Here is a 21,945-nt window from a genome sequence, read left to right as displayed (position 1 = left end):
TAACACATAGTAGGTGACTATAACTTGCAAGATCGTATCTAGAACATAGATATAATGGTGATAACATAAATGGTTCAGATCTGAAATCATGGCACCCGGGCCCAAAGTGACAAGCATTAAGCATGGCAAAGTCATAGCAACATCAATCTCAGAACATAATGGATACTAGGGATCAAGCCCTAACAAAATTAACTCGATTACATGATGAATCTCATCCAACTCGTCACCGACCAGCGAGCCTACGAAGGAATTACTCACTTCCGGTGGGGAGCATCATGGAATTGGCGATGGAGAAGGGTTGGTGATGATGAAGATCGAAGATCCCCCTCTCTGGAGCCCCAAACAGACTCCAGATTTGGCCTCCTAAAGAACAGAAGATGGCGGCGGCTCCGTCTCGTGAAACACGATAATTCTTTCTCCCTCATTTTTTTGGAAAAGTAGGATTTTATAGTGTCGGCTTCAGGGTCTGCGGGGCCACCAGGTGGGGACAACCCCCTAGGCACGCCTGGAGGGGGTGGCGCGCCCTGGTGGGTTGTGCCCACCCAGGTACCCCCTTCTGGTGGTTCTTGGCTCCAGAAATTATCTTTTATTGTATAAAAAATCCTCGCAAAGTTTCGTTCCATTCTGAGAACTTCTATTTCTGCACAAAAACAACACCATGGTAGTTATGCTGAAAACAACGTCAGTCCAGGTTAGTTTCATTCAAATCATGCAAATTAGAGTCCAAAACAAGAGGAAAAGTGTTAGGAAAAGTAGATACGATGGAGACATATCATACTGCATCATCCTCTCCTCTTCGGGGAAATTCCAACGCAGCTCACAAGTAGTATACATCAACCTTCTTGCCCTTCCGATGATGTATGAGTAGTTTACCATAGACTTATGGGTCCATAGCTAGTATCTAGATTGCTTCTTCTTTCTCTTTGATCTTCAATACAATATTCTCCTTGATGTTCTTGGAGTCTATTTGATGTAATCCTTTTTGTGGTGTGTTTGTTGGGATCCAATGAATTGTGAGTTTATGATCAGATTATCCATGAATAGTGTTTGAGTCTTTTCTGAATTCTTATATGCATGATTATTATAGCTTTGTATTCTCTCTGATCTATCCATTTGGTTTGGCCAACTAGATTGGTTTATCTTGCATTGGGAGAGGTGCTTTGCAATGGGTTCGATCTTCGGTGCCCAATCCTAGTGACAGAAGGGGACATGACACGTACTTGTATCATTGCCATTAAGGAAAAAAAGATGGGGTGTATTCATATTGATTGAGTTTACTTTGTCTACATCATGTCATCTTGCTTAAGGCGTTACTCCGTTCTTTATGAACTTAATACTCTAGATGCGTGATGGATAGCGGTCGATGTGTGGAGTTATAGTAGTAGATGCAAGGATGAGTCGGTCTAGTTGTCTCAGACGTGATGCCTATATACATGATCATTGCCTGGTTATTCACTTTTCTATCAAATTCCGAAAGTAATTTGTTTACCCACCATGTGCTATGTTCAAGAGATAAGCCTCTAGTGAAAATTATGGCCCCCGGGTCTTATCTTTATCATATTTTAAAATCCAAAAATACCTTGCTGCAATTTTATTTACTTTATTTTATTTTGTGTTTTTGTTTGTCTATATATCACTACGAGATTTTATCCTTGCAATAAATCTCCAAGGGATTGACAACCCCTTGTTTGCGTTGGGTGCAATTATTTGTTATTTTGTGTGTAGGTGTTGTTCACGAGATATTGTGTGGTTCTCCTACTGGATTGATAACTTTGGTTCTTAACTGACGGAAATACTTATCTCTACTGTACTGCATCATCCTCTCCTCTTCGAGGAAAGCCCAACGCAGCTCACAAGTAGCACACTGCTGCTGGGCTGCAGCCGCTGCTACTACTACTTATTTCTTTCTGTTTCTTCAGACAGAAAAATAAAGACATAAGCACAGGAATAGTGGAGAGGGGTGTGTAAGAAACAAATATACCCCTAGACTCCTGGAATTATGTATTATTTGAACAAATTGCTTTGGACATTTTTAGAGGTAGAAAAATAATGCAAGTTTGAATAAAATTCAAACTTGGGCCATTTTTAAACCCAGCCAAAACAACTCCAAATGGGATGAAATTTGACAGAGAGGTATAAGGCATGGTGAAGGATTTATAGGAAAATACTGAACATTCTTGGAAGAGGGTAAAATGCCACTTGAAAAATGAAAGGGAGAAGAAGGGAGGAGGTGATGATGCATGGGCCAAATGCATAGGCGAGCAACATTAACAAACATAGTGCAAGCATAACAAGATGAATACCAAGATGCACATGAGATGATCTTGGCAACAACATAGGATGGCACAATGCAACATAACAATGACGGGCATGACATGCAACAAATTAAGGAACAATGCAAAACAACATGATGAAGCCATAAATCATAAAACCCACATGAAAATACTCATGACCAAGGTTGGATACGTTACAAAATAGGAAGGATCACACTTGGGGTGTTACAGTCCCCTACATTTAGTAGATGGTAGAATCCTAGTGACTCATCTAGCATAAGGATGATATAAAACATGCGTCCTGGTAGCGATATACACAGAAACCAGAGAAATCCAAGTGTTTTATCGACCACAAATCCAAGTATCAGCATACGTCATGGACCTTTACCAAAATATCTAATGGCAATTGATCAGGTTCAAACAAAAATCCTTTTGACCGAGTGACGCACTAGGAACTATAAACCAAGCAAAGGCACCGCCCGCAACAATTTCTCCCCTAAACCATGCCGCTTTAGGATTTGTGTGATTCTTGGTAGTTTGAAATACTAGAGGTCATAATTAAAGTGGAGTTTTAAAATTAGTATCGTAGCCAGGGTCTAAGAAATTAGTCAATTAATCCCAAAGTGTGATTTTGCCAATATGTTACCATGCGTTGTGGACCTATATCACAACAAATCTTGGCAACATCTTTTCTCATTAAGTGATGCACACCAAGAAAAGGCGCCGCTCACAAAAATCCCTCCTCTAAATGTATCTATCCATACAATAAAAGGCGATCTGATGAAATCTATCTGTTACATTGATGTTTTCTAGTGTTCATATGTAGATGTCTGACCGGTCGAAAGAAACTATATGCCACAATAACACATATGACCAATGATGAATGCAAATGTTTTATATCCAACATTATTCGTCAACTTGATGGATGTTCCCTACGTCCATAAACGGTGGATGGTCAAATCTTATTGGCTAATCTAATAGAAGAAACAATTAAAACCATACGTCATGGTAGAGATATACACGAAAATCACAGAAATCCAAGTGTTTCATCAACCATAGATCCAAGTACCAGCGTACATCATGGACCTTTGCCACAATATCTCATGGCAACTGAGGTTCAAACAAAAATATTTTTGACCGGAGTGACGCATTAAGAATAATAAATCAAGCAAAGGTGCCATCCGCAAAAATTTCTCCCCTAAACCATGCCACTTTAGGATTCATGCGATTCTCAGTTGTTTGAAATAATAGGGGCCGTAATCAAAGTGGAGTTTTAAAATTAGTATCCTAACTAGGGTCTAAGAAAGTAGTCAATTAATCCCGTAGTGTGATTTTACCAATATGTCACCATGGGTTATAGACCTACGTCACAACAACTCGTGACAACATATTTTTATCGGAAATATGCCCTAGAGGCACTAATATTTGTATTATTTATTTCCAAGTTTATCGTTAATGTTTATATTCTATTATATAACTCCTATGGTTCTTGAATAATTGGTTCAGAGGAAAACACATAAGCACGTGTAGAAGCATAAACGGTAAAACATGATTATAGTCTTGCCTCTAGGATAAGCTCAGGTGTTATAATGATAATTCTATTTTGCTGATCAAAGGCATATGCCAATAACATTTGAGAGCACGATGGTAGAACTCTCATGTCAATTGACCCAAGTTGTTTGTTATACTTAAGAGATTATATCGTCTGAAGTCTTTACTTCATAACACAGGAGTTAACGTATGTATAATTCCTTGTCCATAAGATTATCGAGTCACTCCATACCGTACATTGCTCTTCGGGGTTGTTCAAAAGTCATTCGCAACAGGGTGATCATACCGGCAACTTACGGGTTCATTGAAAATGTATGTCGAGAAACTAGATAGCTCGAGACTGGGATTTGCTCCTCCGACCATGGAGAGATATTCTTAGGGTTCTCTCAGTGTGACGACATCCATCATCGTTTGGCCAGACACAGGTGACTCTGTCATAGGGATACCAGAACACGACAATGAGAAATAAGAACAAAACCAATAACGAGGAGACAGGTACAGTGAGCATGTGAATGACTCACGGGGATACCAATATATCTCACCCCAGGTTTTGTAATGTATCGCGAAGCAAAGGGAATGACATATGATAACCAACGGTTCACTTGGATATCATTCGTGTAAGTATAAGGATCATTATGGATGTCCACGATTCTGCTATTGATCATTGAACGAAAGGTGTTTTCGTTCATGTTTATATTTTACTGAACTTGCAGGGTCACATGCTTAAGGGATTATGATATATTGAGTTCTATAGGAGTTAGTAATATGAAAAAAAAATGTCTGAATAGTTTTGAGAATAAAATAAATAGTTTTGAGAGAAACCAGAAGCGTTTCGGGATCATCGAAAGTGTTTCGGGTAGTACCGAGTAATATTGGGAATTAATATATAGGTGGAAATTGTTTTCGCGGACTTAAATATAAATTATAAATGTCTGCAATATTATTGTGATTTGTGAGGTCCCGAGGATTTATTTAAAATCAACGGGCTAAAGAAAATACATAAAGGCCTATTAGAGGAGAATTAATGGACCCTAAGGCCGAATTGGAGCTCCACCTCCCCCTAGGGCCAACGCAAGGGGAGGGGAACCCTTCCCCAAGTCGGCCACCCTTCCCCTCTCCGCTACACATATATATACTAGAGGTTTTGACCCCTTTGAGACACAAGTTTCTCCTCTAGTTCTCTTTAGTTGATCTAGTTATAATTTAGACTTGATCTAGATTAGAGCTAGTTCTAGTTTTCTCTAAACCTCATAATAGAGAACCCCTGTGAGGTTCTCTTCTCCCTCCTCTAGTTCTTCGACGACGTCTAGCTCTCGACAGCGAATCACCATCGGATCGTGAAGCTCGTAACCGTGCAATCCGTGGAGAGGTCGTGCTTTCGGTCTTCGGTTCGAAGGATTGTTTGTGAACAGTTCGAGAGACTTCATCAACGATATACACCAATTGTTCTTCCGCTCCAACTCGTTGTTGGTAACAATCCGATTTAAACCTCTTAATGCATCTTCATAGTTTTTCTGGGATCATGATCGTAGGATGAAAATTTTGTTTTCTACTATGTTTCCCAACACTTTTCTCATTAAGTGATGCACACCAGGAATGTAGCTATCTATACAATAAATGACGATCTGTTGAAATCTGTTTGTTACATTGATGCCTTGTAGTGCTCATCTGTAGATGTCTGACCGGTCGAAAGAACTAGATAAACTCATATGCCACAATAACACATATGACCGATGATGAATGCAAATGTTTTAATATCCAACATTATTCGTCAACTTGATGGATGTTCCCTACATCCATAAACGGTAGATGGTCAAATCCTATTGACTCGTCTAATAGAAGGACAATTAAAACAATATGTCATGGTAGTGATATACATGAAAACCGGAGAAATCCAAGTGTTTCATCGACCAGAGATCCAAGTATCACCATGCATCATGGAAGTTTACCACAATATCTCATGGCAACCGATCGGATTCAACTAGAAATGTTTTTGACCGAGTCACGCACTAAGAATTATAAACCAAGCAAAGGCGCCGCCCATAACAATTTCTCCCCTAAACCATGCCTCTTTAGGATTCGTGCAACTCTCGGTAGTTTGAAATAATACAAGCCATGATTAAAGTGGACTTTTAAAATTAGTACCCTAACCAAGGTCTAAGAAAGTAGTCAATCAATCCCCAAAGCGTGATTTTGCCAATATATTGCCATGTGTTATGGACCTACGTCACAACAACTCATGGCAACATAATTTCTCATTAAGTGATGCACACCAGCAAAAGGTGTAGCTCACAAGAATCACTCCTCTAAATGTATCTATCTATAAAATAAAAAGCGATTTGATGAAATCTATATGTTATGTTGATGACTTCTAGTGTTCAAATGTAGATGCCTGACCGACCGAAAGAACTAGATAAACTCGTATGCCACAATAACACATATGACTGATGATGAGTGCAAATGTTTCACTCTCCAACATTATTCGTCAACTTAATGGGTGTTCCTTATGTCCATAAAAGGTAGATTGTCAAATCCTATTGACTCATCCAATAGAAGGATAATTAAAACCATCTTCATGGTAGTGATATACATGAAAACTAGAGAAATACAAATGTTTCATCAACCACATATCTGAGTATCACCACACATCATGGACCTTCATCGCAATATCTCATAGCAACCGATCAGGTTCAATCAAAAATATTTTTTGACCGAGTCACACACTAAAAACTGTAAACCAAGCAAAGGCATCAATCCCAACAATTTCTCACCTAAAGCATGCCGCTTTAGGATTCGTGTGATTTGGTGGTTTGAAATAATAGGGGCCATAATTAAAGTGGAGTTATAAAAATTGGTATCCTAGCCAAGGTCTAAGAAAGTAGTCAATTAATCCCAAAGTCTGATTTTGCCAATATATTGCCATGCGTTATGGACCTATGTCACAATAGCTCATGGCAATATATTTTCTCATTAAGTGATGCACACTAGGCAAAGGCGCCACTCACAAAAATTCCTCCTCTAAATGTATCTATCTATATAATAAAAAGTGATCCGATGAAATCTACCTGTTATGTTGATGCTTTGTAGTGTTTAGATATAAATATCTGAGGAATCAAAAGAATTAGATAAACTCGTATGCCACAATAACACATATGACCGATGCTAAAATGCAAATGTTTACTATCCAACATTATTCGTCAACTTGATGGATGTTCCCTACATCCATAAACGATAGATGGTCAAATCCTACTGACTCATCTAATAGAAAGACAACTAAAACCATACGTCACGGTAGCGATATGCATGGAAACCAGAGACATCCAAGTGCTTCATCAATAACAGATCCAAGTATTACCATACGTCATGGACCTTTATCACAATATCTCATGGCAATCGGTCGGGTTCAAACAAAAAATCTTTTTTGACCAAATGACGCTCTAAGAACTATAAAACAAGCAAAGGCGTCGCCTGCAACAATTTCTCCCCTAAACTTTTAGGAGATTCTTGGTAGTTTGAAATAATAGAGGTCGTAAATAAAGTGGAGTTTTAAAAATTGGCAACAAAGGGTGATTTTGCCAATATGTTGCCATGCGTTATGGACCTATGTCACAACAGGTCATGCAACATCTTTTCTCATCAAGTGATGCACACCAGGCAAAGGCGCCGCTCATAAAAACCCCTCCTCTAAATGTATCTATCTATAAAATAAAACGCGTTCCGATGAAATCTATCTGTTACGTTGATGCTTTGTAGTATTCAAACTCGTAGATGTCTGACCAATCGAAAGAACTAGATAGACTTGTATGCCACAATAACACATATGACCGCTGATGAATGCAAATATTTCACTATCCAACATTATTCGTCAACTTGATGAATGTTCCCTACGTCCATAAACGACAGATGGTCAAATTCTATTGACTCATCCAATAGAAGGACAATTAAAACCATGCGTCATGGTAGCGATGTACACGAAAACTAGAGAATCCAGGTGTTTCATCAACCACAGACCCAAGTATCACCATACGTCGTGACCTTTATCACAATATCTCAAAGCAACCGATCGGATTCAAACAAAAATCTTTTTTGACCAAGTGACGCACTAAGAACTATAGACCGGGCAAAGGCGCCGCCCGCAACAATCTCTTCTCTAAACCACGCCGCCTTAAGATTCATGCAACCCTCGGTAGTTTAAAATAACACGGGCGTAATTAAGGTGGAGTTTTAAAAATTGGCATCCTAACCAGGGTCTAGGGAAGTAGTCAATTAATCCCAACAAGGTATGATTTTGCCAATAGGATTGGCGTTTCCATGAGAGGAGCCAGCGGAGGGAGCCCCTGGACGTTTGACTTCCCTTGTGTAATCTTCTCTTCTTACCTCACCGGCCACATGCAGTCCTCAACCAAACCCACCATTAATTCCCTCCTTCCCCCATTCTTATTTTCCTTAATAACCACCCCCCTCCATTTTAATGGGTTCCATCTTTTTTCCTCACCTTTAACTCCAAACACTGCAACCCCTTCTCCTCCTCCTCCCCCCTCCCCTCCCCTTTGCTTCCCCTTTACTCTCTCTCTCTCTCTCTCTTAATGTGTGCATGTGTGTGCTGTGTTCGTCTTTCCGGCTCCCTCTCTCTCGCCGAGAAGCAAAGGTCACTTGCCCTTCCCCCGTCTCCGCATTTCTCCGCCACTCCACACAAGCGGGAGCAGCGCCCAGCAAGCACCGGGCTTTTCTGGTTCTGACTTCCGAGGGGGCGGAGCTGGACCTGTTGACGGAATCCCTGTCCAATGGGGCTGGATTGGGCGTCCTGTCAAGGTACTTTCTTGATTCTTCCTTCTCCCCGACCCGTTGATCTTCCTCGGACCCATCCGCATCTCCCTCTCTCTCTCTAAAGATTTGACTTGTTCATCTGAATCGTGTTGGTTCTTGCGATTCATGGTGTGTTGGACCGGAACTGAAATCCATTCTAGTACATTGTTGTCTGGATTGTTTCAAGCGCCCTGCGTGTAGCGGCTGATGTATTTTTGACCTTTTTATTTGCGGTTGTTGGATTCACGGTCCAGACCCCAGCCAGAGTTCATCACGAGTTCTCCCGTCCTGCAATGACCATGCTGCTGTTTGATTTGTTTGCTTGCTCCGAGCTTTTTTCTCCATCAATATGCAAGTGATAATTTCTTTCTCCAGGAGGGAAGAATTGTGCTATCATGTGCGGCACCTTTTTCTTGCAGAGACAAATTTACCCCTTTACTTTTGTAGTTTTGTGCATGTGCTACCTTGGATTCCCCTGCTGGCTAATGCACCTTTTTCTTGGTACAGATAAATCAGTCAGGATAAGTTTGTAAAATAAACTCCTTCGGCAAACGGCACAGGACTCTGAATTTCGCAAACATCCCATACGATTGTTCGTCAGACCAACCGAAGATAACATGTCGTCATCCGACAATTCCATCACCGCGGCATTGTCGCGGACAACACCTGTGTTTAGCCTGAGAGTATGGGTTCTGATTGCCATTGGCATTGGGATCCTGATGGCAATCCTGTTCATCATAGTACTGTGGCTTTCCATCCGAAGGAAGAACAAGGCGGTGAACGGATTCGACACTACATCGCAAACAGAAATCCCTATTGTGTCCAAGGAAATCAACATTGACAAAGGAGTTGACTCACAGAGTGTGAATGACAGCAGCGAAGTGGCCTTCATGCCAGTGCATGACAAATACACACAGATGAAGAGTGTACCACCTTTGGCAGAGACTAGATCTCTCGACGTGGACGCCTTCAGCCAATGCAGCTCAGTGTACAACATAGAGAAGGCTGGAAGCTCATACTCTGAGGACTACAACAGCTCAGGTCCAAAGAGGGCAGGGAGTTCACCATATGGATTTACATCTACTTCACCGCTGGTTGGCCTGCCTGAGCTGTCACATTTGGGCTGGGGCCACTGGTTTACCTTGAGGGACCTGGAGTTTGCGACAAATCGGTTTGCCAAGAGTAATATCCTTGGGGAGGGTGGCTATGGAGTTGTCTACAAAGGCCGGCTTATGAATGGGACTGAGGTGGCTGTGAAGAAGATCCTAAACAATGTGTAAGTGTATGTTATCTTGTTGAATTCACTGTGATATTAACTTGGAACTAATGTTTGTTAATTGGGTTTCCAGAGGGCAGGCAGAGAAGGAATTTAGAGTTGAAGTTGAAGCCATAGGTCATGTTCGGCACAAGAATCTGGTGCGCCTTTTGGGGTACTGCGTTGAAGGGATACACAGGTGACACATTTCTTCCCTTTATTTTACTTTTCATCTTGAAATATTATAGAAGCTACTAGAATTAGCTTGTGTGCATAATGCATCCACCTTGTGCAAGTTCATCATCATATCTCCGCCAGACTTCCTGTTCTGAAGAATCGTGATTGAAAATGGATAATTAATACCATGAGAAGGACATTGTTTGTGTTCCTTCGTTTTGCGATAATGCTAGCTAGTTTGTGTTTTTCCTGTCATCTGGTTTCAAGATTATTATTCCTTACCAGATAAACGACTCCGAACTAAAGCATGGTTCTTCTCACCTGCAGAATGCTTGTGTATGAGTATGTAAACAATGGCAACCTAGAACAATGGCTCCATGGGGCCATGAGTCAACATGGTATCCTTAGTTGGGAAAGCCGTATGAAGATTCTGCTTGGGACAGCAAAAGCGTAAGTTTGGCATGTGGACTTCTTTTACGACCATCTCCTGATATCATGTTAAATGAACAGATAAATTTCACGTGAGACTGTTGACTAGTACTCCCTCCGTCTGGAAAAACTTGTCCAAGGCTTGTTCCTTAAATGGATGTATCTAGCACTAACTTGGTGCTAGATACATCAGTTTGAGGGACAAATTTTTCCGGACGGAGGGAGTACTTACATGCTAATGCACGTTCGATCATGATTTTCAGGCTTGCATACCTTCACGAAGCAATAGACCCCAAAGTCGTCCACCGAGATATCAAGTCAAGTAATATCTTAATTGATACCGAATTCAACAGCAAGGTTTCTGATTTTGGGTTAGCGAAACTTCTGGATTCCGACGCAAGCCATATCAATACAAGAGTGATGGGAACATATGGGTATAGCTCTCTTTCTACTCCTTCCCCGCTAAGTTTTTCTGTGCTTTTGGAAACACATCTCCTAATCTTCCTCTTGATCTGATGATAGGTATGTTGCGCCTGAGTACGCGAATAGTGGGATGCTGAATGAAAAGAGTGATATTTACAGTTTTGGAGTTGTGTTGTTGGAATGCATTACAGCTAGGGATCCAGTTGACTACAGTAAGCCTGCAGATGAGGTACGGCTATAGCTTATCCCATTTCAAGCAATTTGATCTAATTCCTTTCTGTTAGAGGTCCTTACACCTCTTTTTTGCTGTTGCTTCAGTCAAATCTTGTAGAGTGGCTTAAAATGATGGTTAGCACAAAGAGGGCAGAGGAGGTTGTGGACCCAGGCCTTGAGGTTAAACCACCTAAGCGTGCCCTTAAGCGGGCAATTTTGGTTGGCCTCAAGTGTGTCGATCCCGACGCCGACAAGAGGCCGAAGATGAGCCATGTTGTCCAAATGCTTGAAGCGGTTCAGAAAGCATACCAAGAAGTATGTTGGTTTCTTATCCGTGTTCTCTGTGTCTTTACCACCGAATTTCAGAGCTTTTACTCTTGCCACATAACTAACTGTATGCTTCTTTTGTTAAATAATGACAGGATGAGAAGAAGCACAGCCAGATGGGAAGCATCGATCTAGAGTCGCAGCAGTCAGTAGAGGAGCTATCAAACAGTGCTGATGCCTGAAGCTCCAGTTGTGAACAAACCCCCAAACAAATAGGAAACCTTAAGTTATTTGATAGTGACAGCTGATTTGATCAAACATGTTCAATACTTGAGTAGAGTGAGTGAAACAGGTTTGCAATTTGCTTGCAGATACCGGAGGTTGTTGGATTCAGTTAGGTGCAAGCTGCTCATTTCCGTTTTTTTTTTTTTTGTGATTTCCGAGGATTGTTGCTTCTATGCTCCCCTGAAAGAGTTGCCTCACTGTCTGTTTTCTGTGGATGAGTCTTATAACTCGTTTGCTTTAGTGTTTTGTCTAGTCTTCTTCTAGGGGAGCATAGAAGCAAGCACTCTCTTCGTCTTGAGTTATTGTCAGTGAGCTACCAGGAGGAACTGATTTGATTGAAATGCATGACTATATATATAGATACCGGATTGCGTTTGCCGATGTATGGAATCCTTGTATGGGTCTAAAGTTCTACCATGAAATGAAATCATAAATCTGTTGGTGTACCTTGTGAGAAGCCTTGTTTACCTGTGGCCAAAGGTGTCCACGCGATTGCGCGTGCAGGGTGGTCTTCCACGGGAGAACCCAGGAGCACCTGCAGTACACTTACTCCGTTGTGGGGAATGAGCTGGTGTCAGTGGCCGTGGCCAATCATTTGCGTCCTTCACATGTTGAAACTTGCCACCTTTGATTGCGAAAACTGAAAGACATCCGTTTGGTGGCTATAATTTTTGGCTTGTGCGCATGATTGCAGGCTGCCAATGATCAGTGTCTGCTTGTTTTGCAAGCTTGGCCAGCTTCTCCCCTCCTTTTTCTAATGGACCATTCGTTGGTCATTGGTGCAGTTGTTGCTGCACTTGTCCAACTTGTACTCCTTGGAATTCACAAATGTACGCACCATTCAGCAAGGCTCTCCTTTTAGGTGCACAAATCTTATGTCGATAAGTACCCCCTTGTTAATAAATATAAGTCCTTTTAGAGATTTCAAATATAGACTACATACTTTACACTCTAAAACATGTCTACATATACATCCATAGTTCGTATTGAAATATCTAAAAAGACTTATATTTAGGAACAAAGGTGCTAGTGTTTATTTATTTTTTGAGGGAAAGTGGTTGCTAGTATTTTATGGTACAAACAAACAGAAAGTTTTTTTTTTCGAAAAGGAGGTTGAAACAAACAGAAAGGTAGAGCTGGCCTAGGCGGCAGCCACCATCCTTAGCTGCTGTGTCCCCGACAGAGCGTGCAAGCTCCAACCTGCCGTTGGAGCTTTGACAATGGTCGCTCCAGCTGGAGGCTCGCTGGATATATAACAAACTTAATTCAGACAGGAGGCAACCAACCGTCCCAAGCTATTTCCAGAGTGGAGGTTACGGCCCATCCACAATAAGTTACCATTAGGCATTAGCAACGCCAGTCACACACACAAATAAAGAACAAATCTGTTACTCGGATCGTATTGATCATCTCTATATATTGTTTATACCAACTCCTCAGTGACAATCATCACACACAAGATAGACACCGTGTTAGGTACTATATGATTTTCTTTTCTGTACGCCTGTTGAGGACACATGAACGAATCGGACTGGAATCAGTTTACTTCCCACGGGGACAAAACACCAGGTCCCGAACGTGGCCTAAGCTTACACTACAGAGTTTGAGGCATGCATTAGCAAGATCAGGAAATCAAGATGTAGCCTTCATCGCCCGAAGCCGCAGCGGAACTCGGCGACAAGCCGTGCCGGCTCAGGCCTTCCCTCACCTTCCCATGCTGCTCCGCCTCATGCTGGAACATCGAAACAAGCTGCTGGAGCTCCAGCTTCCGCACCTTCACCTTCTCACTGGTTACTGGATTTGTCAGCCCAAGATACATCAACCCAACGCCAACAAGGACGATCCCGAGGAAGAAGAGAAGCCCCGCAAACAGCCCAAAAGCGTACGGAGTGTTCTGAGCTCCCGGTATGCCATCCACGTTGATTCCAAAGAGGCCGGTGATTATGGATAGAACTATGCCGCCACCGCCGAAAATAGCCAGGTTGTGGGTGATACGAAGGCTTCTGTCCTGTAGAAAGTTAATTTTTGGGACTATATCAGTTTCAAATTTAAAACCACCTCAAGAACAAAGGAACGGCTAAGCTAATGAAATCTACCTGAAGAGCACAGGAATAGCTAAAACTCTACTTTGTTGAAAATGCCATGCCGCAGAACTTGCGTACCTGTAACCATGCACGAACAGTGCTCTGCATAACATCCTGGATGGTGAACAAGCGGCCACGGACAGCTTCCTGCTCCTCCAACATCTCCCTTGCAGACTTCCTCTCTCTCTCTAAAATGATTCTTGTGGCATTTCCCCTTAAATGACGGAGAAGCTCAAGTATGATCTCTTCCCTTGCATGCAGTGACCATTTAACCCTGATCACCTGTAGCAGATGGTATGTTCTTACACATTCCAGTCATAATACCAGCAAGTGGAGAATAGCATGCATGAACGCTGTGTGTGAAAGCTTCATCATGTTAAATATGCTAACCATATGTTAAAGTTTCCTTGCAGTATCCAACCAGAACCTGATCGTATTTTGGATTTATCTGATCCAACTGTTGTATTATAAATGGTACAGGCACGATGACCACTCTACTACATTGATGAGCAAATATTCAAAGAGTATTTTCATGATAGAAAAAGGGAAACTAGAAAGATAATTACCTGTGTTGCTAACCTCCTGATTTCTTGATTTAATATGATGCTGACTAGGTTCAGATCTTCACTATTTCTCCTGTAAATTGAATTTTTTAATATGTAATCATTCGATTGTTAATTTAAAATGTAATAAAACCATTCCATATAAGGGCACTGGCATCAATTCAGATAAATGTTCTGGGAGTTCAAACATGTTCATTCGGCCTTCTTACCTATTCACAAACTTCAATTCAATTTCATCTGCTTCCCCAAAGACATATTTACGGAATAATCTGAGAACAGCATAAACACATGTTATACACCTCTAGAGTACCATTATTTTGGGTAAACAGCGGTATTATATATAATAATGACAGTTGCAGAAGACCCAAGATGAATAAGAAGATTACCCTTTCTGCTCCTGAATAAATGATATTCTAGATTTCAAATGTAGTTCCTAAATACATGCCACTGTACGGAAAATCACTCCCTAAATTTTTTTCCCCTTCTTGTATAAGTCTTCTCTTCACAATTCTATGGTATGCAAAATATTAGTCTCACAAGCATTACTATTTCTAAAGGACATTAACTACTGTGCACTATGCAGTTCCAAGAACGATTAACTAGTCGTACATCTTCTCTATTCAATCCAAAGGACATGTTGCACCGTGTGGCATTGAAAGCAGAGTGACCATGTTAACCAGAAGTTCATTACATTACTGAATGTCTGAATGAGGGGAATTTGGTCTTCTCAACACTTGTTCTTGGTTGAAGTACAAAATCCTAGAATGGCACGCATTTGGAACGGAGAGTAGGTCGGTACATATCAAACTTACAAGTAAATACATCTTCTATGAGAAAAACAACCTATTGGAGTCTCATCTCAAAAGCTATTTTATCGCAAATTCAACGGAAGATTATTTTTAGAAAATGGAAGTATCTATTAACCCTGGTCTCTGCATCCTAAGATGTTGACCTTATTGATGAGGATGAATCCCACAACCGACACAGTTAGAAAAATGGAAGTGATGATAAAATATCAAAAGTACCTGTCATCCCATCGCGAAAGACGACTGACCAAATGTGCTATTACTTCATGAGCTGATCTGGGTGTTTGACTTCCACCAGAAATAAGCAACTCCTGGACAGATTCCCATAAGCATCTTAAGATGTACATTTAAAGCACCGAACTTCAATTTTTTAGCGGTAAACAAAACTTTAGTTGATACCTGCACTTCAGTCACTCCTAAAACATTTACGTTGGTTGAAGGACCTTTCACATGCATTGCAGTTAAAAGAAAGTTCTGTGCCTGCCACGATCTAAGTACAATTGGTATGTCTTCCTCTTCATGATTTGGATCCCCAACTGATTGACCAAGAAGCTCAAATAACAGTCCTCCTGCAACTCTAACTGGAACCTGAATAGCAAACAGAGACGACTTCTATGATAAATATGATAACCAGATCATATCAACACAGCATGTGCAAGACATAGAAGTAATGAACACATCATCATCATCAGAGTAATTATCTTACTTGTAACATGTGACGAGGTAGATAAAACATACTGAAAACAGCATTTCCCAATATAGTTGGACAAACTACTATCTGAATCAGCCATTATAATTTGCAAAGAGAAAAAGGTAGAACAGTTCGACAACATTTATATTTGCCTACTTCCCCATATTGTTCATGCACAGTTATCAGAAGAGATGCGTACAATTCATAATGGAAAATGTTTTAGCAATATTTTTCAAACATAGAACACTTGCTATAATTGGTCATGAGTAGACACCTACCAAAAATGTGAACCCATGAAAACAAACACTAAAGTTGCTTGACTTCGAGCTACTATTGCATGTCTTTTTATAACAAGAGCAACTTGTTAAACATAGACCACACGCAATTTGCAGATTGGTGTAGGGCATAGTAGATAGGAGTCGATGTAGTCTTGATTGTAATGGCGTCTGATGTATTCCAAGTGTTCTTTACTTTTCTCCTCAGCTGTAGCAGTAGCACCAGTGAAAGCTCTTGAACTATGATAAAATCTAGGATGAATTATTATTTATGTTCTAGCTGGTCTGAACCACCCAATTAGGCCAGCGCGTGATTGATATGTCACCACAACATTCAAGGAGAAAAGGTAGCTATCATGATAATATTATGCAAACAGGATCTGAACTCTGAAGCAATCAGATAATTTTCACATGGAAATCACAGGCGATCAAAAGATTGTGAAGACGTGTTGGATGCTCTCTTGAGAATTGATAGTTGATCATTAGTGCATTTTGGAGAGTTTGCATAATAAACAGTAACTTAACATGGTTAGTTCAAAAATGTTGAACCTGAATTCACTAGTCTAGAAACATCAAAGAATAGCTATATCGATATAAAATTGCAGGCAGAAAATGTGCATACACAAATAAGAATGAGAAAGATAACCTCATAGAGAAGGTACTTCATCCGGTCGCTTATCAGACGGCTTTCATCTCTCAGTGCAGTTCTGATAGCTGGATGCATCCAGTGAGCACTACCCAACCATGCATCAACGGAAGGATGGCCTGCGGTGACATGGAACCACCATGTAGGTCCCCCAGGACGCAGCCAGTACGGAGCCGCAACATCGGCTACAGTGTAATCATCCTCGCTGTCGCTGATCGGCACATGTTCATTCTCCCAGCTAGCATCTGATTGAACCCTCTGGCTCAGCTCAGCAATCCTTGACCATCCAATGGGCACCCACTTGTGATCATGAACATCTCCAGCATGTGATGGCCTGTCTTTGACCGCAAAAGGATCGATACCAAGCTCCGCCTGGCTGGGGATTTCCACCACACCTCCCTCATTCGGTGCCGGGCTCACAACGCGATGCCCATTCCTAGCTGCCTGGTTCTTCATGTGCGCGAGATCAATCTTTGGCAACGATTTGTGATGAACCAGCTTCCTGTGACCCTTGACGAGCTCAAAAGCGCAGATAAGGCCATCGGTCCAGAGCTCGCTCCCCGGAACGTGCTCCTTGACCAGATTCGGCTTGGTGCCACCGTCCTGCAGCTTGGAGTTGGACATGCTGCTGATCTGAGGCGGCGGCTGCCCCTCCACGCCAGCCATGCCACTTCCAATTCTACCTGCGTGCAGATGGGTTCAGCAGGGGATACGTGAGAGATGCCGATACTGATTTCTCGGATGTTACAAGTATAATTGTGTTTAAGTTAGAGATAGAATAGGATTAAACCATAACCACGTACGACTCGTCCTCTACGCAAAAGTCTATCTCCCTCGCATTGTACTCCGTATACACCACATACGAGGATCGGATCAAATCAAACACACAGCAAACATTGTAGGGTTCCATAATTTGCACGCTCGACACATCCAGCACAGCGCAATCAGTAAGCATGAGTTCATGGGACGGGCTCGTTCGCAAGCAGGGGGGCATGCGATGGGTTTAGGTGAAGCAAAAATATATTCGAGCAGATTAGGGGCCTGCAAAATACGCACGCCGGAACCAGATCGCGGCGCCGGCAGCAGCGCCGACACGACGCCGCGCCGGGGTGGAACCTTACCTTTCAAGCTTGGCGGCGGGGCCCCGACGGTGTCCGCATGTGCTAAGCTTGCGCGCTTCTTTCGCCCCCGCGCGCAAGCCCGCCCTGGTGGTTCCGCGGAAGGGAGGAGGAACGGAAATAATTTCGAAAGCGAGAGGGGGGGAGGGGGGAACCGAAGCGGGGGCGAGGGAATCGCGGAAGAAGGGAGGAGCGGCCGAGTGGAGTGGAGCGGAGCGGGTGCTTCGAGAAAAGGGAGATGCAAATGCTTGATTTGCTTTGCCGCGACCACTCCTTTTCTACCAGGATCAGGACCTTTGACACGTACAGTACTAGTAGTAGCACTATTACTGCTGTTTTTCTTTTGGTAAATGTTTACACCCGGTGCGCCGGCCGAACTTTCGGCCGGACGCGCACGGGACGTTCAATCGGCTGCATCACGTGGCCAGAAGTTGCGTACCCATCTTATCCCTTTGCTTCTTTCTACGTTGACTTTCTCTTTCCCCGCTGCTACCCATCCGACCAACCCCTGGTCGCCGGCAAGCTGCTACCGCACGTGGGCGGAGGACGAGCCAGAGTGCGCGCCGGCGAGCTTCTACCACACGTGGCCGGAGTAAGAGCCGGAGTCCGCGCCGGCGAGATGCTCCCCGCACGAGATGCAAACATATGGCCAAGCTGCAACCATTGAGAGCTTCGTGCACGGCCGTGTTATGGTGGCGCGATGAGCGGCGCGTCAGTGGAGCTGAACGAGGGACGGTGAGCCTGATTAATGGTGCAGCGGTGGAGCGCTGTGGGGACACCACGACAATGTTGCAACCATCATCACGATTTGCTACAACCGGCGTCGTATTTTGCTGGAACCAGAGACCGCGGTTGCTAGAAGCACCCCCATCACAAAATCGATGAAATGCTACAACCAGCTTGGTGATTTGCTGGAACCGTTGTCACGGTTTGCTGGAACTAGCTTTTCCTCCCTCAGTGGTGACCATGGTGACCACGGGGAATGTTACAACCACATCCTTTTTTGCTACAACCACATCCTGGTTTTGCTACAACCGGCGACCTTTTTGCTACATGCGTGGCAGATGACAGGCGCCAATGCTTCAACCTGACATGGAAAAAAGCTTCAACTCACCTAGGAGAAGTTACAACCGCCGGCGGAAAAAGCTTCAACAGGCATAGTGGAAAAAGCTTCAACCCCATGAAAAAGCTTCACGCATGGAAAATTGCTTCAATCGGCGTAGGAAAAGCTTCAACCAGAGGCTAAAAAAGCTTCAACCGGGGACGAGTGTGGGCGCACGAGCGGCGACAGCGACGAGCGGCGACGGAGGGGAGAGGACAGGCCGGGGTGCTGCGACGGCGAGGGAGAGGACGTGGATGCTTCCTATTCTCGCCGGAGCACACGCATGCGGTGGCTGGGGCAGGGACACATCGCGTCGAATGGATCTGAAGCGTGGGGAGGGAGGAAGAAGATGATATGACGTGGGGGAGGGGGATCAGACGGCTCCTGCCTGCTAGATCGCACGGCTGCAGGCGGACCAGCCCAAACTTGGGCCGGTGCGCCGGCGCGTATGACTGCCCTCTTTTGGAGGGGGCATGTCACTAGTAGATTAACTTGTGTCAGGGCATCTCTCCAACTCAACTCAGATCACCAAAACGCCCGTAAATATCGGGAGCGGAAATCTCTTTGGGGAATCAAATTATATGCAAATGTCTGGGTCTAACGGTTGGAGCATTCTTTTTCTTTTGCCATCCATCGACCGTCATCAAAAGGGTTTGATCTAGGAAGGTTTGGGGGAGTTCGGACATCTAAAATCCCGCAAACCAATATGAAACCTGGCAAGAACCGACACCAAACCTGGAAAAGTTCGATGGAATTTGGACATCCGTCACATCAGACTTGGACACCACGACACCAAAATACCCCACCTGTAGCCCCTTTCCCCTGCTCCATCTCTCATATGTGCTTTGTATCCACACACTCAGAGACCACTGCCGCTCATGCCTTGCCGAACCCAAGACCTCTGCCGCTCCAGCCAGCGCCTGCCCCCCTTTGCCTACGTCGCCATTTCTGCCAAAGCCCAGGTACAATCCGCCCCTGCCACTATCATCCATGGCGCACGTCATGCTCATCAGGTGTTTGGCCAAACCATAGCGAGATTTTTTAGCGTTGCTGTTGTTGACTTTAAAGGAAACACAATGGTTGTGTACTCGGTGAAGGAGAATGAATTATTGTATGAGGCGTGGTCGACAGTGTGGAGTTTCAAGGCATGAAGCGAAAAGTAGCATTTTCGCAAAGTGTGCATGTTTGGTTCAACGAGCAAAATAACTACACACCCTACAACATCGAAGTGATCCATGATCGCGATGTAATCGCTACTTCATCAATGGTACACCATTCAAAAGGCCGTCAACAGGTATTGCGGTGTGATTGCACAAGTGAAAAGAAAGTGGCCAAGGGACATGTCACTCGTGAGCTTGTAAGTTTTGCTTCTTGTTGCTTTATGTGTTGGTCATTTCATTAGTTTGCTTAATGTTGCAACTTGTTGACCATGTCAATGCATTTTTCAATGTAGCTCAAGGGCATAGCTATTAAAAAGCATGTGCCAAGAGAGGTTCAAGCTCGAGGAGAGGAAGTTTCAGATGAAGGCCGCTTTTAAGACTCCAAATATCAAGGTCTTTGGCATGAACACACTGTTCATTTGCATTTGGGATCGATGAATTTAAAAAGGTTGTTGAACATCCAACGATTTCATATTTAAATGTACGGCTGAGTTGCTATTCATCTTAGATACTTCTGTCAAAGTGTGGGGTTGGACCAGACAAGGTGCCGCTGGGCATTTGCAAAATCTGACCGGCGCCGGTATGGGTCTCTCACGGAGGCCTGGGCTTACACCGGTGACCATCGCAGAGACTTTTGCGCGTCGGCTATGCCGTGTTGACGGGAAGATCGGCGAGGGGTGGTCGCTCAGTGACACCTCCGCCGCCGCCGGCAGGTGCAAGCCCAGGGCATCCTAGCCAGGGTCGGCATTGGCCGAGCCCCCCCTCCCCCACGGAGCGAGAGAAAGCGGGGTGACTCGTCCACAAGCGCCAGATAGCAGTCGGGCTCCCGTGCACATGCGCTCTTCTGCCGCTAGAGGGGACACTCCGACGATGATGGCAACATGGATGACGAAGGAGGTGCCGCGGGCCACACGTACGAGGTCACCTTGCTATATGATAGTTTAGTTTTTTTAAGATTTTAGTTGAACGGACGAAATCTGTTTTACATAATTATGTCTGAACTTAAACAATTTTATGATCAAAGAACATGGTCCAATGATCCGACTGAGGATGGCTCCTCCTCCTTCCTCCTCTCTCCCCTCTCCCTCCTCCCCTTCCCCATCCCCACTCCGGTGTCCTGGTCCGGTCCTCCCTGCTTCCCTCCCTCTGCCATCACAGGCTCTCACCCTCGTCGCCCCCCCTCGCCTCTCGGGTCTGCTCGGTGCTCGCTCGCCTCTGGATCCGGATCTGGGAACAAGTTCTGGGCCTTGTCGTCGGGCGAGGCGGATGAGGATTCCGATCTGGAGGTTGGTGCTCCCTCCCTTCCCTTGGTTTCTCCTCCGCCCGCTTCACTGGCGTTGGAATCGATGCCGTCTGATCGGGTTCAGAAGTTTGCCCCTGGCGGCCGTGGTCGTCCGGTGGCCTCTGTTGAGGGGAATGGATTGGGTTGGCTCCAGGTGAGGTATGGCCGGCGACGGAAGCGCTCGGGGGACGCTTTCCTCGCCGGGTCATGCGGTTTTTGGTGGCGTTTCTTCTCGGGCGGGTGGCCCTACGTGTTCCTCCTGCTCCTCGCCGTCCTCGCCGCCGGTGGCCTTGTTGGTGTCGGCGCCGCTGGCGGCGACGACGGTCGCTTTTTCTCCTTCCCCAACCCTAGATCCATCCCCTGTGTGTGAGGCTCGTGGGCCCTCCGTGCCTTTTCAGTTGGGCCTACCTGGGCCGTCTGCTCCTGCTGGGCCGCCAACGCTGTTGTCCTTTAGTGATTCCCCCCCTCTCCATCCTGGGCCCTGGGCCCAGCGCGGCCCTCATGCCTTCCTCTGCCTTGGCTGGCCCGGCCTGCGTTTC

The 21,945-nt window shown here is 44.2% G+C and overlaps 2 protein-coding genes across 2 annotated transcripts; one reads left to right on the top strand and one right to left on the bottom strand.

Moving 5' to 3' along the window:
- Positions 1-8,319: 8,319 nt before the first annotated feature.
- Positions 8,320-12,060, top strand: LOC119276472 (probable receptor-like protein kinase At2g42960). The gene is made up of 8 exons (XM_037557531.1): positions 8,320-8,636; positions 9,138-9,906; positions 9,980-10,084; positions 10,390-10,512; positions 10,755-10,925; positions 11,014-11,143; positions 11,233-11,442; positions 11,550-12,060. Exons 2-8 carry the CDS (start codon positions 9,248-9,250, stop codon positions 11,634-11,636), a joined length of 1,485 nt encoding a protein of 494 aa, XP_037413428.1. The 5' UTR covers positions 8,320-8,636; positions 9,138-9,247; the 3' UTR covers positions 11,637-12,060.
- Positions 12,061-13,050: 990 nt separating this feature from the next.
- LOC119276471 lies at positions 13,051-18,093 on the bottom strand. The gene is made up of 8 exons (XM_037557530.1): positions 17,866-18,093; positions 16,745-17,427; positions 15,532-15,720; positions 15,352-15,443; positions 14,536-14,595; positions 14,330-14,399; positions 13,842-14,045; positions 13,051-13,687 (listed from the first exon to the last, which is right to left on the bottom strand). The coding sequence occupies exons 2-8, from the start codon at positions 17,408-17,410 to the stop codon at positions 13,304-13,306; spliced, it is 1,665 nt and encodes a 554-aa protein (XP_037413427.1). The 5' UTR covers positions 17,411-17,427; positions 17,866-18,093; the 3' UTR covers positions 13,051-13,303.
- Positions 18,094-21,945: the final 3,852 nt, after the last annotated feature.

Source organism: Triticum dicoccoides, chromosome 3B, assembly GCF_002162155.2.
Source record: "Triticum dicoccoides isolate Atlit2015 ecotype Zavitan chromosome 3B, WEW_v2.0, whole genome shotgun sequence".
NCBI lineage: Eukaryota > Viridiplantae > Streptophyta > Magnoliopsida > Poales > Poaceae > Triticum > Triticum dicoccoides.
Note: the sequence above shows the minus strand (reverse complement) of the source record. Positions and strands in the feature narration are given on the sequence as shown.

What these genes read in the sequence shown, in the direction of transcription:
- LOC119276472 (XM_037557531.1), top strand. Translation starts at nt 9,248, where the DNA reads ATGTCGTCATCCGACAATTCCATCACCGCGGCATTGTCGCGGACAACA. An exon ending in AGAGTGATGGGAACATATGG is followed by an intron (nt 10,926 to 11,013) that starts GTATAGCTCTCT and finishes ATCTGATGATAG; the next exon opens with GTATGTTGCGCCTGAGTACG. An exon ending in TTCAGAAAGCATACCAAGAA is followed by an intron (nt 11,443 to 11,549) that starts GTATGTTGGTTT and finishes AAATAATGACAG; the next exon opens with GATGAGAAGAAGCACAGCCA.
- LOC119276471 (XM_037557530.1), bottom strand. Translation starts at nt 17,410, where the DNA reads ATGGCTGGCGTGGAGGGGCAGCCGCCGCCTCAGATCAGCAGCATGTCC. An exon ending in CTTTCGCGATGGGATGACAG is followed by an intron (nt 14,596 to 15,351) that starts GTACTTTTGATA and finishes TGCTGTTCTCAG; the next exon opens with ATTATTCCGTAAATATGTCT. An exon ending in CTGTTCGTGCATGGTTACAG is followed by an intron (nt 13,688 to 13,841) that starts GTACGCAAGTTC and finishes AACTTTCTACAG; the next exon opens with GACAGAAGCCTTCGTATCAC.